The 16999-nt window shown below is 34.8% G+C and overlaps 1 protein-coding gene across 4 annotated transcripts in view; it reads left to right on the forward strand.

Annotated features, from left to right (window-relative positions):
* LOC127866520 (VPS35 endosomal protein-sorting factor-like) overlaps positions 1–16999 on the forward strand; it is a 63375-nt gene that overhangs the window by 19484 nt on the left and 26892 nt on the right. For all 4 annotated transcript variants that reach the window (XM_052407084.1, XM_052407086.1, XM_052407083.1 and 1 more), the window contains exons 8-16: positions 1255–1332; positions 1708–1852; positions 2344–2437; positions 3248–3325; positions 3989–4158; positions 6287–6398; positions 10838–10954; positions 14848–14901; positions 15303–15446. In XM_052407084.1, the coding sequence (XP_052263044.1) occupies positions 1255–1332; positions 1708–1852; positions 2344–2437; positions 3248–3325; positions 3989–4158; positions 6287–6398; positions 10838–10954; positions 14848–14901; positions 15303–15446 (992 nt within the window). The remainder of the gene's footprint in view (positions 1–1254; positions 1333–1707; positions 1853–2343; positions 2438–3247; positions 3326–3988; positions 4159–6286; positions 6399–10837; positions 10955–14847; positions 14902–15302; positions 15447–16999) is intronic.

The raw sequence follows: 16999 nt of genomic DNA on the forward strand, positions 1-16999 counted from the left end.
ATGTAATTTTCTCAGAAAATACCTGTGATGAGTAGCACATTTTTTTCAGATGTTTTTTGTATAATTTCAGGATGTAATTTTATTTGTTCTGATTGTGATTTCTTTGTTCATATGTATATTTGTTTGTTTAATTTTCAATCAAAAATATAACAGGGAACAAAATAGAGGTCAATGCTCTCTTAATTGACAATTTTAATGATGTCTATGTTTTGCTCCATAAAAAAAATAATTGGATTTCTTATCAGTTGACAAACATATATAACTTTTTTAAAAACATAAGGCATTGATCCATACAATAGATTTAATTAAACCATTTTTCAGGACATTGAAAAAGCAATATCAGATACAGGTTCCTTGTAAAAAAAGTACTTGATTTTTATAGATTTACTATGCATTATTATCAATTCATTACTGTCTCCATACTAATAATAAATTTTGTTGAGGTATTATGATCTCCTAAAGTGATATTATTGGCATTTTTCACTGTTGAATTGAGCTGAAAAGAATTAACAGGTCAAAAGAGTTAGTTAAAATGTGGTTACTGACCAATTATCTGCAACTCATCTTGCTACCAGTTGTTTATAACAAATATATTTTATATTTGATATCTTACGTGACCCACCCAGTCCCGTAAGGCGAAATGATCCTTAAAACAAAATTGTGTGTTTGTGTCGTATGAACGAATCTGCACTAAAACTAAATTTAGGTTCACATCGTATATGCATGACCAGTTGTCAAATGAAAGTACGGTTGATATTCAAATGCATTATTTTTCTCTCTCCGGGATATTGTTTTAGTATGTTGATGCTGAATTAACAAATATACGTGTATATGAAGTGAAAACACCAAAAATAAACAACAGTTGCAATAGACACCTATAAACTGTTAGATGCCCATAATATCACTTTAAAGAAAATGTATACAGGTAATGATATTTAAATGGGTATTCTGTGAAATGACGTCGTTTTCATGACGTTACCAAGTCATTATTTCAGCAAATACTAGTATACAAAAATGATCATTTGTAAGCATAAAATAAAACGTTTGTTTAATTTAGTGGAATATTGATTTTATCGAAAAAAAATATTATATTCCACCAAATCCAACAAATATCCTCTACATATTGGGATTTTATATTTTACTATGCTCTGTCAATCATATTTCCCACTATTTCACTTTAATGGCACAATAAATATGTCTTATTCAATCAAGTTTTGTCTAAGACTCTTTGATGTAATCCTATTTTTGCTGCAGGTAAGCTGGTGTACGAGAGGTTACGGGACAAGGCTCAGTACTACCCCCCCGGCAGTGGGGTCCCCATCAAGCTGCCAGGTAGGTGACCCAATCCCCATCATATCCAGCACATGCTTTAGGACTCTGGACCTAGTTTCATCAATCAAGCACTTAATGAGCCCCAAATCTTTCATCAAAAGTAATCTTACCAAATGTTAAACAAAGAAGACCATAAACTTTACATAGAAAAATTTGTCAATATATAAAAAACAACTGTAAGAAATATTCCTTTTATTAATGAGATGTCATTTAAAATGTTCTTCAAATGAACATAAAAAAAGAAGACAGTAACTGTAACAAATATTTCAAGAATTTGTTTTCAATTAAATTATTATAAAATATCCTGATTGATATGTTTTTTACATTTTTTTAACTCACAAAATAAATCAGTAACACAGACCAATCTTTCCGCAGAGAACTTTACCCCTCAGCAGGTGCCTGACTCTGCCAAGGAAACCTGTCGAAACTGGTTCTTCAAGATTGCTTCCATTCGAGAGCTCATACCAAGGTTCTATGTGGAGGCAGCCATCATGAAATGTTACAGCTTTCTTAACCCTGGGTATGGAATGAGTTTGTTATATTTGTTTTATATAGAATAATGAATTTGCAAATGTGTTTGGTTTGTATTTACTGCTACCTGAGATAATGCTTGATGTGTTTTGTGGGCTCATACTGACTTTAAATTAATAAATCGGTCTGAATTAAAAAAAAATGTAACTTTTGTTATCCATGTTTAAATTAAAAAAGTGTTTTTTTTTCTACTTGATGTTTGATAATTGTATATGTGTTTGTAAGAGAAGAGCATATCTGTTTTTGCTGTATTTGAATAAAATATCTGATTTAATAAACTGATATGAAATCAACAGGGCGGTTTAATTGCATAGGATTTTTTGTGTGTTCCCAAACTGGATTTTTTTACCAAGAAGGGACTTACTTTAAACGAAAAACACCATAAAATTATAAAGCGTCATCCCTGATTAGCCTATTTGGACTGTCTAATCTGGGCAGACTCTTTACGCACATGCATTTATCCTTGATATTTATCCCCAGTGAGTATGCTGATGCCTTGCAGCGACTGTCAGTAATGATTCGAGGTGTTGGTGACCCCTTGGTGGCATTGTATGCAAAGTGTTTCCTCAGTCGGGTATGTTTTCATAGTTTCATAGATGTGTAGGGTAATTATCCCCCGCCATAGGCGGAGGGATATTGTTTTGGCGTTGTCCGTCTTTCCCTCCGTCTTTCTGTCCGTCCGACCGGCACTTTTGTGCCCGGAGCCATATCTTGAAAGTGCTTAGGCGGATTTCAATGAAACTTGTAATGAGTATATATTTGGATAAGAGGATGATGCACGCCTAATGGCATTGTACACCATCTGTTAATAACAGAGATATGGCCCTTTGTATCTTGGAAAAATGCTTTTTTGTGTCCGGAGCCATATCTTGGAAGTGCTTTGGCGGATTTCATTGAAACTTAGTATGAGTATATATATGAATAAGAGGAGGATGCACGTTAAATGGCATTGTACACCATTGGATAATAAAGGAGTTATGGCCCTTTGTATCTTGAAAAAATGCTTTTTTGAGTGTCAAATATAACACTTTTGTGTCCAGAAGCATATTGGCGGGGGATATCAATTCAACGAATTTGCTTGTTAATTTTGTATTATGACTACAATGTTATTTACTTGAATGATGAAACACTATCTAAATATGATGTCATGTCAGAGCAAATTGTGAAAATAGTAATTCTTGTAGAATTTTGTGAATATTTACATGTGGCTGAGAATAATTATTGGAGAAGAGTGTCCCTCTCAGATTTAAAAAAAACGTCAAAAGTGATTTAACTAGTTAAGTTACTGAATTAATTTTTTATCTCAATACTAAAAAAAAGGCTAATCATTAAAACTTTATGTTACTTTCAATGAGTGTTATGTTGCCTTTTTGATTTTGTTCAGGTGGGAATGGCTGTGGCACCTAGTATTAGAGACCACCTGTCTCCAATGTTTGAAGATTTCCTTGCCACTTTTCCACAGGTCAGTATGACTGATTTTAGTTTATTATTCCCCTCTCCCCCTCCCCAAAATGAAGGGTACAATTTTGTATTTTGTCTGCCTTAACATTAGAAACAAAACAAATTGTGAGCATGTTTATTTGATCAATATCAGTTTGAATATATGTACGAGCTAGAGATAAGTTATTATTATTATCAAGCCTGTTTTAAAAGACGGATTATCTTAATAGCTTTGAGAAAGATTTGATATTTTGCTTTAATTTCAATTTTAATCACTTTTATTTTAATTCTAGTTCATATCACTTCCTCTTCAAAAACATTACACAGCAGCAAACAAGAATATAACAAGCAGGCAATAACAATCAAACAGCTACAAGTTTGCAAACAAACAGTTTTAACCCCCCGGTGTCAGGTTGAACATATTAAGCCTCCTATTTGGAAAATTGTGCGTACAATGTTGTCCCAGATAAGCCTGTGAACATAAGGTTAGCCTGTGAAATTTTCACAGGCCAATCGGGGATGACAGTTTCCACCTAAACAGATTCAGGTCAGAAGAGACTTTCTTTGAACAAATTCCATACAAGCAGAAAATGTTGTCCCTGATTAGCCTGTGCGGTCAGGGACGACACTTCAATCACATGCATTAAGCCCCATTTTCCCATAACACGGCCCATCTTTTCCCCAGGTGAGTGGTGACAGTGTGCAGAACACTCTGGCAATACAGAAGCTGGAGATGCCGCGCTACCTGACCCTGTTTTCCCCAGGCCTCGACTGGCTGCTGCAGTGCATCGCCAACAAGGCGTCAGATGAGAGCCTCACTGACATCCTGCACAAGTCAAGACAGCAGTGCAACAGGTACAAGTGTTCTGGTCTGAGACTGACAGACTTGCTATTGGAAAATTGGGCTTTATGCATATGGGTAGTGTTGTCTTATATTAGTCTGTTCAGACATCGATACATCAGTGTAACAGGTGCCGGTGTGCTAAGGTAGGCCTTTATACGAAGTGCTGCAGCTTAATTCCAGGCCTCTTTTCTTGTCTTTTGTGATGCAACCTTTATCTCCTCATTTTGTGAAACTATGAGTCGCAAACTTTTCAAAAATGGAAAAGCAAAACTTACAAAATTTTCTAATTGATGAAAAAATGAGTCTGACACTTGTTTGAAATAGGAAAATTTGAGTCACAGACGTCTCGAAATTGTAAATATTTAAGTCGCAAGCTTCTTAAAATTGTGAAAAAGGACCATTCTTTAAGAAAGACAAAAAGCATTATACTACTTGACTCTTAAATATTGAAGTAACGGAAAGCACAGCTTAAATGTTACAAGCATTGTCATTGGTCAATTTATTTAGTTTAGTTAAACAACTGACCATGGGCCAGTGTTCTAAGAAAGGGTTATTCTAATTTCTTTGAAACTTTAAAAGGTATGTCAGGCAGTCTGAAAAATTGCACAACTTGTTGCATGAAAATTGTTTGGCGGATGGGGAATAAAGTTTACAAAAAAAATGTTGCTTTTTTAAAGATTTAAACACAAATGTTAGCCATTTTCTAAGCAAATGCATGGCATTCAGGGTAGCAAATTGGGTGACTTTCGTGAATAATTTCTTTTTTTACAGCTTTTGTGCAGCAAGTGAACATAGCCTGTTAATCTTTAAACAATATCTACCCTTATGTAATTCTTGTGATGATGTTCCATAATACAGACCTTAATTCCCTTTCCTATTATATCTTAATTTGCTTATGACTAATCAGTTCCAATCAATTATTAAGAAAAATTCCTATTCTTGTTTCGTTCCTTAAGATAGGCATGTAGTAATGGCATGGTCCATCCTTCAGTCCTTCCTTCTGTCTACTTTTCAGTCTGTCCTGATTCTTGTGCAGAGCATAACTCAGGCAGTATTGAAAGAATTAAAATGAAATTTCATTTAATAATTGTGAAAATCCAGAGTAAAAAACCATACCTTTTTCTTCATGATTCAAAGAGTTATCGCCTTTTAGTCAGAATTCATGTGGGTAGTGCAACTATGTATTGCAGATAATGTATTAAGACTTTGCACATTGATAAGGGACTTATGAGAAAAGCAAAGTATGTTGCCCATAACTCATAACTGTTCAGAATTTATAGAGTTCTTGCCCTTTGTAGACTTTTCATATTCATAATCATATGAAGCATAATCACAAGTATTGAAGGGATTGTAATAAACTTCAAATATATACAAGTATAGCCAACATTGAGAGGAAGTGCATTGAGAGGAAGTATGAGATACCTAACTTTTAGTAAAGTATTTTGGATTTAATGTCTTTTGCTTATTTTTATGTGCAGCAACTAACTACCTATGGTTATAATCCTTTCTTCAATAATGCACTTAGATAATTTGAATTGTGCACTCTTCAATTCCATTATCATTGAAGCTATTTTGAAGAAGAATCTCCATAGATCTACAGAACATTGTACTTAGTGCAGAGTGCAGGAACTATCATTCTCACTTAAATGTTTTGGAGGTATTGCTCTTGGGATTTTTTATTTTGTAGATCCCAGGCACATAGTGTCATTATTTTGTACAGATCATAATTTAAAATGTATTGAAGTATTCAAATAATGCTTTTTTAATAAAAGATGATTTTGAGAAGAAGTGCTGAGTACAACAACCATAACTCTCTCTTTGATATTTATATAGTGATTGCCCTGTGTGTACTTTTTTGTGCAAAGAATAAATATTAGCATACAATTGATTGTAATGAAAATGCGTCATTTCATCTATCAAATAGATAAAGTTGACACGTCCTTTAATCTATAAATAAACAAAACTTATCTGATTTCCACAACTTTGAAGGTCACAATTATGCTTTTTGATCAGAATAATATTCTAGCAATAACAGTGACATCACTTGTAGAATAGTGGCAGGCACATGTATACATTATAATATACAGATTTTATCTGTTTAATTTATTGAAAGCCAGTTGTTCTCATTATATATTTCAGTGCTTTGTTGCTGAACTCTCTGATCTCTGCCTTCAAGCCTCAGTACATTGCCTCCAGAGTCATGGAGTTCATTGAGATGATCAAGGAATGTGAGGAGACAGGATTCCCCAAGGTGACATTGCCGTATAGCATCATACACTTATTGTTATAAAAAAATCATATTAAAACAAGGCACGTTGGGTTATTCAAAAGTTTACACGTGTTGAGATATTTTTAAGCAGGGGTTGTATTTTGTAAAGTACATTAGTAATGTGTCCTCTCTTTAAGCCGCATTATGACTCAATCATGGCCAGAATGGTTATCTTAACCCCTTCAGCGCTGGAACCGAATTTTAAATTCCTTTGCAAACAGTTTGGATCCAGATGAGACGCCACAGAACGTGGCGTCTCATCAGGATCCAAACTGTTTGCTATTCTGATAGTATTCTTTGAAAAAAATCTAAGAAAATGCTAATTTTAGAAATTCAGCAGACAACATTTTAGCAGACTACAAATTTCCCAGCATGCAAAGGGTTAATTAACTATAACTAGGCAATTGTCTGATTCGAGTCAAGTTTGCCAAAAACAAGGCTCTTACTGTTCCATCATTGTGTCCATCAGAGTGATTTGTTGTGAGCTCTAGCCACATTTATGACTCAATCTTAATGAAACAGGGTCAATATGTTTATCTTTACAATATTTAGGTCAAGCTGGCAGTGATTTTTTTACCTGCGAGTCTTGCATCCTGGACTCACAAAAACCTCTGGGGATGCAAAGTTTCGAAGTATGTTAGACCCAAAAATGCATTGAAATTTTTCAAAAAATAATATCGTTTAATATTTGGACTCATTCTTTCAATTCGGGGACTCATAGATTTGCAAGTTATCGAGTCCCAGGACTCAGATGAGAACATTTGTAAAAATATCACTGAGTTGGAATCTTGTGTAAGTGTGTCTAATAACTAAGACATTGGGTCAAATCTTAGAAAGATATTGTTATCCTTCTAGAATCCCCCACAAATAGTGACTCAATCATGATGAAACATGGTCAAAATGTTTATCTAGACAACATTTAGGCCAAATTAAAATCTGGGTCTAGATTGTTCCAAAATTATGTCACCAGGTCACATTAAGAAAACAATTGTTACCACCTCTACAAACCATATATATGATTTTAATGCTCATCTTCATAATACCAAAACCACAATAAATATTATTCAAATTGGGTCAAAAACTGGGTCACCAGGTCAAGTTCAGTAACCATATTATCAAATTACCATATTTTGTGACATGGCTCTAGTTGAAACACTTTAGAACCTTACATAGCACTATGTTAATCTTTCTTGTAAATTAAGTGTATGGATTTATAAATTGTTGTTTTTTTTTCAACCTATGTAAATTATAAAGTCATTTAAGCCTTTTAACATCATCAACCAACCATATTGATTTTCTGTAGATCTTTTACCGATATCTCCATTAGACAACTTTGTGGACCTTCAGGCTAAAAAAAGAAACCATTTAAGCACAGAAATTACAGAAATTTCAGTAATATTTTAATATTTTTTCTTTTAATGGCCTGTTATTTTATTTGAAGTGGAAATGAAATTCTCCAAGTGCTAAAATATAATTTTAATGTATTACATTTGCTGTAACATTTGAAATGATAAACCATTTTTTATTAAAAAACGTATCATGTCTTCTTTAATACAGATGATTCTAACATTAATGTATTCAGATACTCAATATTGGGGTCAGAAAAAAGTAGGCTGGTGTGTTGACATTTCATTAATAGGTTTGAAGATCATATAATAGCAAACATTCACGTTGGCAGACATTCACCGTAATGAAGTAATAAATTGAACAGTGCCAAGGGAAATATTTTTTTCAAAACAAGTCTGGAATTTCATTATCAGAGCATTTAATGTTGAATTTCTTTGGCATTTGACTTCTTTCTTTTAAGAGTTTAATAAAATGTCATCTGTGTGTGTCATGTAATATTCATCTCTTGAAAAGTTCATTGTGAAGGGTTGATTTTTAATTTGTTTCTGCTTATTGTTCGTGACAATTTGTTTTGATTCATATGACTGATATATGTTCTGTTACGGGTAATTTTATTTTGTAAAGCTGTAAATGCATATTTTATACATGTTTTATTAGAATTATATAGTTTTTAGCGATATAATTAACCAGTTATTAAAAGCAATGAGCTCAGATTGTTCAGGCAAAAAGTACATATTATTATTGTATATATCTCATAAAGCCATCAAATTATCCTCACTATTTTTATGCTCCCCAAAAAATTTTGGGGAGAGCATATAGTCGACGCTTCGTCTGTCCGTCCCTCCTTCCGTCCGTCCATCCGTGTGTCCTTGTGTGTCTGTCCGTGCACAATTTTTGTCCGGGCTATTTCTCAGCAACTAAAGACCGGAATTCAATGAAACTTTATGGGAAGCTTCACTACCAAGAGGAGATGTGCATATTATCAGCGGGTTCTGGTCGGATGATTTTTCACAGAGTTATGGCCCTTTGAAATTTTCCATTAACTGTACATAAAGTGCAATTCTTGTCCAGGCTATTTCTCAGCAACTAATGACCGGAATTCAATGAAACTTTATGGGAAGCTTCACTACCAAGAGGAGATGTGCATATTATGAGCGAGTTCTGGTCGGATGATTTTTCACAGAGTTATGGCCCTTTGAAATTTTCCATTAACTGTACATATAGTGCAATTCTTGTCCGCGCTATTTCTCAGCAACTAATAACCGAAATTCAATGAAACTTTATGGGAAGCTTCACTACCAAGAGGAGATGTGCATATTATCAGCGGGTTCTGGTCGGATGATTTTTAACAGAGTTATGGCCCTTTGAAATTTTCCATTAACTGTACATATAGTGCAATTCTAGTCCGGGCTATTTCTCAGCAACTAATGACCGGAATTCAATGAAACTTTATGGGAAGCTTCACTACCAAGAGGAGATGTGCATATTATCAGCGGGTTCTGGTCGGATGATTTTTCACAGAGTTATGGCCCTTTGAAATTTTATATAAAAAATTCTTGTCCCCCCAACTACTGTGCCCTCACGACGTTTCCTTTTATCTGAATATATAGTGCAATATTGTGACAAAAAACCCTTTGGGGAGCATCACCCGTCTCCGTTGGTTTCTTGTTTGTATCTGTGAGAATACTATTATGTTCTACCTACTTACCTTGTACTGGTAAATCTGCTGGAAAAAGGAACACAGTCATTATTGGGATTGATCCATGAACCTCCTGGTTCCAAGGAATGTACTAAAGCTTTGTTGTAAAAGCTATCTTATCTAGCAGGTCAGTAATAATGAGTATAAAGATGACAAGTTAGCGCAGTCGTTGAAACATGCAATTTTTACCTTGGCAACCAAAGCTCACTTGCCCGGCATATGTTTGCTAATTTTGTGTTCACCAGCCAGACATACAAAGTTTCATCTAGTACTGAGGTTCCTGCACCCCCAAATATACAGAGCACAAGGTGTCTTACCAACATTAGAAATCATTCAGTGAAAGCTTAATAGCTGAATGGTTTACACAAGCACACATGGGTCAGTTTTAGTGTCTGTAATACATCACACTTCTACAATATTTACCTGGTTATGTTTTGTTATCCCTCACCAAAAGGAGAAATGTGGAATTGGTGTTATCGGTCCATTATTCCCTCTGTTCTTTAGACTGTTAGTCTGCCTATCTGTCTGACACAAACTTTTCAGGGCTATATCTCAGAAACGATATGAGATACCAATATGAAACTTCATGGATGTATAGATATCTATGAGCAGAAGTGCCATGCTGAAGATCTATAACCATATACTTTCTTAAATAAGAGTTATTGCCCTTTTTGTATGATGTAACTTTTCAGAGCTTTGTCTCAGATACCATGCAAGACTTCAACATGAAACTTTATGGATGTATTGATATCAATAAGGAGAAGTGCCATACTTAAGAATCATAACCCTACACTTTCTTAATTAGATATATTGCCCTTGTTTATGTATGATGTAATCTTTCATAGCTTTATCTCAGATACAATACGAGGTTTTAACATGCCACATAATGGGTGTGTAGAAATCGATTGAAGAGCTATGGCCCTTTGTTGTTTTTGTAAGATGTAACTTTTCAGGGCCATATCTCAGATATGATACAAGATTTCAATATGAAACTTCATAGGTGTATAGATATCAATGTTCAACATGAAACTTCATAGGTGTATAGATATCAATGAAGAGAATTGACTGGCTTAAACACCATAACGCTACACATTCTTAAATAACAGTTATTGCCATTTGTTATTGTATGATATAACTTTTAAGGGCTATTTCTCGTATATGTTCAAGATTTCACATGAAACTTCATGGGTATATAGATATCAATGATGAGAATTGCAATTCATAAATACTATTGCCCTACACTTTACTGTTTTGTTTAGGATTATAGCAGAAATCAAGGGATTTGCACCCAACCTATAAACACAATTTACCAGGTATTTAGCAAGAATATGAAATCAACAAATTTTCTTATAACTTTCATGTTTTGTGTTTGCAGCACGTACTGTTCCGGACCCTTGGGACATGTCTGGCCATTGCAGACCCACCAGAGGATAAGAAACTGGCCGTCTTGAACGAAGTCTGGAAGCCCATCATGAAACTCAAGAATCCTGTGGTGAGTCACTACCTGGTTTTCATTTGGAATAATTGTTTAAGACCAGAAATGTTACCTTCACATGTGTACGTAGCTAAGCCGAGCCCCTATACACCTGACACTCCCAGGACCAGGAGAAATGTTCCCTTTAGAGCGGGTTATGGTTTAGTGGGGACATTGACTATCTAATATTCAGAAGTTTATTTACATAGTAACTTGTGGAAAACACACTATTTCAACAGTTAAAAAAAATGTATTTGTATATTAATAATTATCAACCATTTACATTGAATATTACAACATCAAATAATATTAGTGCCTGTCTCTTCGATCACTTTGATTTCCCTTTGGTAAGATGGGGGTTCAGATATTTTTACGTTTACTTATGTTATTGTAAAATGAAAATTTCTATACAAGTCTTTCAAGAACTCCCTATTTTTTATATGGTCTAAAATTAGCAGTTGAAATAAACCAAAGTGCTGAAGGCACTGAAGTTGATCGCTATTGCGAAATCTTAGACGCAACTCATTTTTCAAAATCAGGTTAAAGCTTTTTTATCGCAAGTTTCAAATGAACACAACCCATTCAAATTAATAAAGAGTGTGTTTAAGCGCACAGGTCGAGATGTGTGTGCACTGTTTATCATCCCTTTTATGTTATAGAGAAAACTTAGACGAAATAACAACAGCATGTCCTTTTTAAACGTTCTCAAAGCATAGAAAATATGATTAAAATGGTACATATATAATTTCATGATGATCACAATGTACAATAAGACCTTAAATTACCTTTACAGAACGCCAGCAGACATGAATGAATACCTTCGAATATTTCATAGGCTGATTCGAGAGAAATCCTGTGAACTTTTGCTAGTGAACTGTGTCTGTGCACAGTGTAAAGAATGTAAAACTGTTCAGTGTAGGGAATTCTTGACTTCTCTCTGCATGTTCAAACAACACATAGACTCAAATTGTGTCCCAGTTACAATTACGCGTTAAAATCCATCACGCAGAATTTCAGGGTCTGTAATCGTTCTCTAAAGCGTTACGTGAAGACATAATTTACTATCGGTAAACACAGTTTTGCTTTCAAGATGAGAAAACAAACACTTCGGAAATAAAATAGGGTAAGAGGGAAATCGTTTCATTATCTAACCACAAATGTTTGCAGTTCTCAGTCAGAATGTCTGTAAAAAGGCCTGAAAAGGCTACCCTAAGTTGCCAGATTGATATATTTGCAATTTTATATTGAAAAGCATTCTGCTAAAATGTGCCATTTTCAATACGCAATGAGATTTTTAAAGACCTGCGTCATGTTGAAATGGACCCATATGCATGTATTTATAAGGGTAAATTCGAATCTATGCACAATTATATTTTATATGTTTTTTACGGCAATAATTCTTCTTTTTAGCTGATTCGCGAGCAATCGTACATGAAAATAAAAAATATTATTTACATTTTGGTTTTTATGATAAATACAGATAGGTATACATGTAGTTATGAAAATGTTTATTGTAGAATTGGTTTGCAGTTATTACTATACAAATATGTAGCAGCGCTGTATATAAAATGAAAACATTGGGGAAATTTGACAATTTAACCGCCTAACAATAAAGTTAGACATATTGCGCGTCGGAAATATCGCGATCTTTGGACCCCACCAACCGCGATATTTCGGCGTTGCAGTGTAGTCACCGCTTTGTCTGTCCGTCCGTGTGTCCGAAATTCAATGAAACTTTATGGGAAGCTTCACTACCAAGAGGAGGTGTGCATATTATCCGCCGGTTCTGGTCGGATGATTTTTCACAGAGTTATGGCCCTTTGAAAATTTTCCATTAACTGTACATATAGTGCAATTCTTGTCCGGGCTATTTCTCAGCAACTAATGGCCGGAATTCAATGAAACTTTATGGGAAGCTTCACTACCAAGAGGAGATGTGCATCTTATCAGCGGGTTCTGGTCGGATGATTTTTCACAGAGTTATGGCCCTTTGAAATTTTCTATAAAAAATTCTTGTCCCCCCAACTACTGTGCCCTCAAGATGTTTCCTTTTATCTGAATATATAGTGCAATATTGTGACAAAAAAAACCTTTGGGGAGCATCACCCGTCTCCGACGGTTTCTGGTTGCGATGGTGAGGAAAGAAAACTGTGTGTTAATCAAATATTAACATCTGATATATTTCGATGGTGAAGAAATAAACTCATGCGGTGAATATGCGAAATTGTGAAAAAACAACACAATAATTAAACTTTTGTTTCTAATTTAATTATTAAGGAACATAAATTTTTAAACTTAATTTCCAAGTCAGCATTTACGCTGAATATCTTTTAAAAACATATTTCTTGTTATATTTAGTGTTTTTTATGCCCCCCTTCCAAGAAGAGGGTGTATATTGTTTTGCACATGTCGGTCTGTATGTCCGTCCACCATATGGTTTCCGGATGATAACTCAAGAACACTTAGGCCCCGGATCATGAAACTTCATAGGTACATTGATCATGACTCGCAGATGACCCCTAATGATTTTTAGGTCACTAGGTCAAAGGTCAAGGTCACGGTGACCCAAAATAGTAAAATGGTTTCCGGATGATAACTCAATAATGCTTATGCCTAGGATCATGAAACTTCATAGGTACATTGATCATGACTCGCAGATGACCCGTAATGATTTTTAGGTCACTAGGTCAAAGGTCAAGGTCACGGTGACCCAAAATAGTAAAATGGTTTCCGGATGATAACTCAAGAACGCGTGTGCCTAGGATCATGAAACTTCATAGGTACATTGATCATGACTCGTAGATGACCCCTATTGATTTTCAGGTCACTAGGTCAAAGGTCAAGGTCACAGTGACCCGAAATAGGAAAATGGTTTCCGGATGATAACTCAATAATGCTTATGCCTAGGATCATGAAACTTCATAGGTACATTGATCATGACTCGCAGATGACCCCTATTGATTTTCAGGTTACTAGGTCAAAGGTCAAGGTCATGGTGACCGGAAATAGTAAAATGGTTTCTGGATGATAACTCAAGAACGTTTATGCCTAGGATCATGAAACTTCATAGGTACATTGATCATGACTCGCAGATGACCCCTATTGATTTTCAGGTCCCTAGGTCAAAGGTCAAGGTCATGGTGACTCAACTTAGAAAAATGGTTTCCAGATGATAACTCAAGAACGCTTTCGCCAAGGATCATGAAACTTCATAGGTACATTGATCATGACTCGCAGATTACCGCTATTGACTTTCAGGTCACTAGGTCAAAGTCATGGTGACTTGACACAGTAAAATGGTTTCCAGATGATAACTCAAGAAAGCTTACGCCTAGGATCATGAAACTTCATAGGTACATTGATCATGACTTGCAGATGACCCTTATTGATTTTCAGGTCACTAGGTCAAAGGTCAAGGTCACAGTGCCAAAAAACTTATTCACACAATGGCTGCCACTACAACTGACAGCCCATATGGGGGGCATGCATGTTTTACAAACAGCCCTTGTTTTATTCGGTTTTAGCGATTATAAAGCATTTTTGTCGTTGTCTATAGAAAACCTGTAGTTATTGTTTTGTATAAATTGAGCACTGTGAAATTAAACAAACTTCACCTACTACTATTGCATTGTTTAGAATAAGGATTCTTGTTTGGAGAAGATCTGGTTTGAAGGGTTTTAAAGCTAGTTATTTTAAAGGTAACTTCTTAATTACCATTTATGTTTTTACATTTTTATGATTCTAAAATAATTACATATGTGAATTTGTACAGATGAACTTAATAAGGAAACTTTTGTTTTACAGGGAAGGGGTTATAAAGGAGAAATGACATTTATATTATAAACACACTTACAAACTAAGACTGCGGGTATGCGTTTCCTGCTGTCAGTTGTTTGTTTTTATTCTTTCAGGATTACATAGCTTGTGCAGAAGCATGGATGGAATTCATTGTAAAACATTTTGGGGTACGAAAATATCCTTGTTACGTGATGTTTATTTAAGTTGAAACACTAATCACTTACTTTAATCAGTATCACCTTTCCATTTTAGCTTGAATCTTATGAATACAAATTACTTTTCTTTAAATATGAACACCTGGGCTGCAAATTTACAGCTTTTAACAAAAAACAAGATGTAGGAAGTCAGAACTTAAATAATTCCTTGGGTTTTATATAGAGCATTATTGTTGTTGAGGTGTTCACTAAAGCAAATGTTATGTATAAAATAAAATACAAATCTCGCTGATGTTTTTTTGTAATTTAATATATCTGATATTTTTAATTTAAACTTTATTAGAGAAGATTGTTTTTACCAGGACATTAAATATTAAAACTGAATAAATAATTTCCTGGCCATCTACTTGCAGAAGCGTGAAGTGAACACCGTGCTGACAGATGTGATCAAGCATATGACACCTGACCGAGCCTTCGAAGAGTTTTACCCACAACTCCAGTCCATTGTGGCAAAGATTCTTGTTCACATCCATGACTTTTCAACACTATTTGCACTGGTAGGTAGTGGTTCAATATTGCAATTGTGGAAAGTCTTTCATTATGGCACTGGTTAGTAGTCTTTATTTAACATAAATGACATAAGCTATCTATAACACATAATTTGGTTTGTTGTTCATGCTCTTAGAAGCTTGTGTGTGTACCGAAATTCTCATGTTACTGTGTTATTAGTAATAAGATACATGTCTACAATTGTAGTTACTAATGTTATTTACCAAAAAATTAACAAAACAATTTTGTGAAATATGTCAGACACAAATTAGCGTTTTAAAACTTGGATTTTGGAAAGTTATATGCACTTTCTGACGACCAGGAGGTACTAAAATCCCCGCTATTTATTATTATTTATAAGTGATATTTATGATATTAACCATTGCTGAGATGACATTTATCAATCATTATAATGAAAAGTGAAAAACAAAAAATCAGTACTGTTGGACCATTTATGAAATAAATAAGGTTCTTTACAGGGCATTTCAGTTATGCTAGATATTGAAGCTGCCAAGTTGCCAACAGCTGATCACCTTTGTCCATCGTGAATTGTGCCTCGTGCTTCGTCAACATTTGCCTTGTTAACACTCTATAGGCCACTTTTTTGTCTGATCTTCATGAAACTTGTCAGAAGATTTGTCCCAATGATTTCTTAGACAAGTTTGTAAATAGTTCCGGTTGGTTGAAAAACATGGCAGCCAGGGGGGATGGGAATTTTTTCTTACATGGCTATAGTAAAAACTTGTAAACTCTAAAAGTCACATTTATAGTCCTATTTTCATGAAACTTCGTGAGAACATTTGTTCTAATGATATCTTGGATGATTTCGAAAATAGTTCTTGTCTGTTGAAAAACATGGCGCCGAGGGGTGGGGCATTTTTTCTTATATGGCAGTAGTAAAACCTTGTTAACACTCTAGAGACCACATTTATTGTCCGATCATCATCAAACATGGTCAAAAGTTACGAAATTGATTTCAGTTGCTTGAAAACATGACTGCCAGGGGACTGGACATTTTTCCTTATATGGTATGGTTATATATGGCTATAGTAAAACCTTGTTAACACTAGAGTCCACCACATTTATTGTCCGGTCTTAATGAAACTTGGTCAGAAGATTTGTCCCCATGATATCTTGGACGAGTTAGAAAATGGTTATGGTTGGTTGAAAAGCATGGCCGCCAGGGGGTGGGGCATTTTTCCTTATTTGGGTATAGTAAAAACTTGTTAACATTCTTTAAGTCACATTTATTGTCCAATCATCAAGAAAATTGGTCAGAACATATCTTTTAATGATATCATGGATGAGTTCGAAAACAGTTCCGGTCTGTTTAAAAAAATGGCCCCCAGGGGGCAGGGAAGTTAACCCTATATGGCTATAGTAAAACCTTGTTAGCACTTACATTTGAAATTCACTCGTCATGAACCATGGTCAGAACATGTGTTCTAATGATATCTTGGCTGAAAAAAGTCATTTCCTTTGTATCTCAGGTGAGCAACTTTGGGCCTTTCAGGCCCTCTTGTTTAATCTTTGAACGGCATAACGTTAATGTTTGCCCCAT

Source organism: Dreissena polymorpha, chromosome 2, assembly GCF_020536995.1.
Source record: "Dreissena polymorpha isolate Duluth1 chromosome 2, UMN_Dpol_1.0, whole genome shotgun sequence".
NCBI classification, from domain to species: domain Eukaryota; kingdom Metazoa; phylum Mollusca; class Bivalvia; order Myida; family Dreissenidae; genus Dreissena; species Dreissena polymorpha.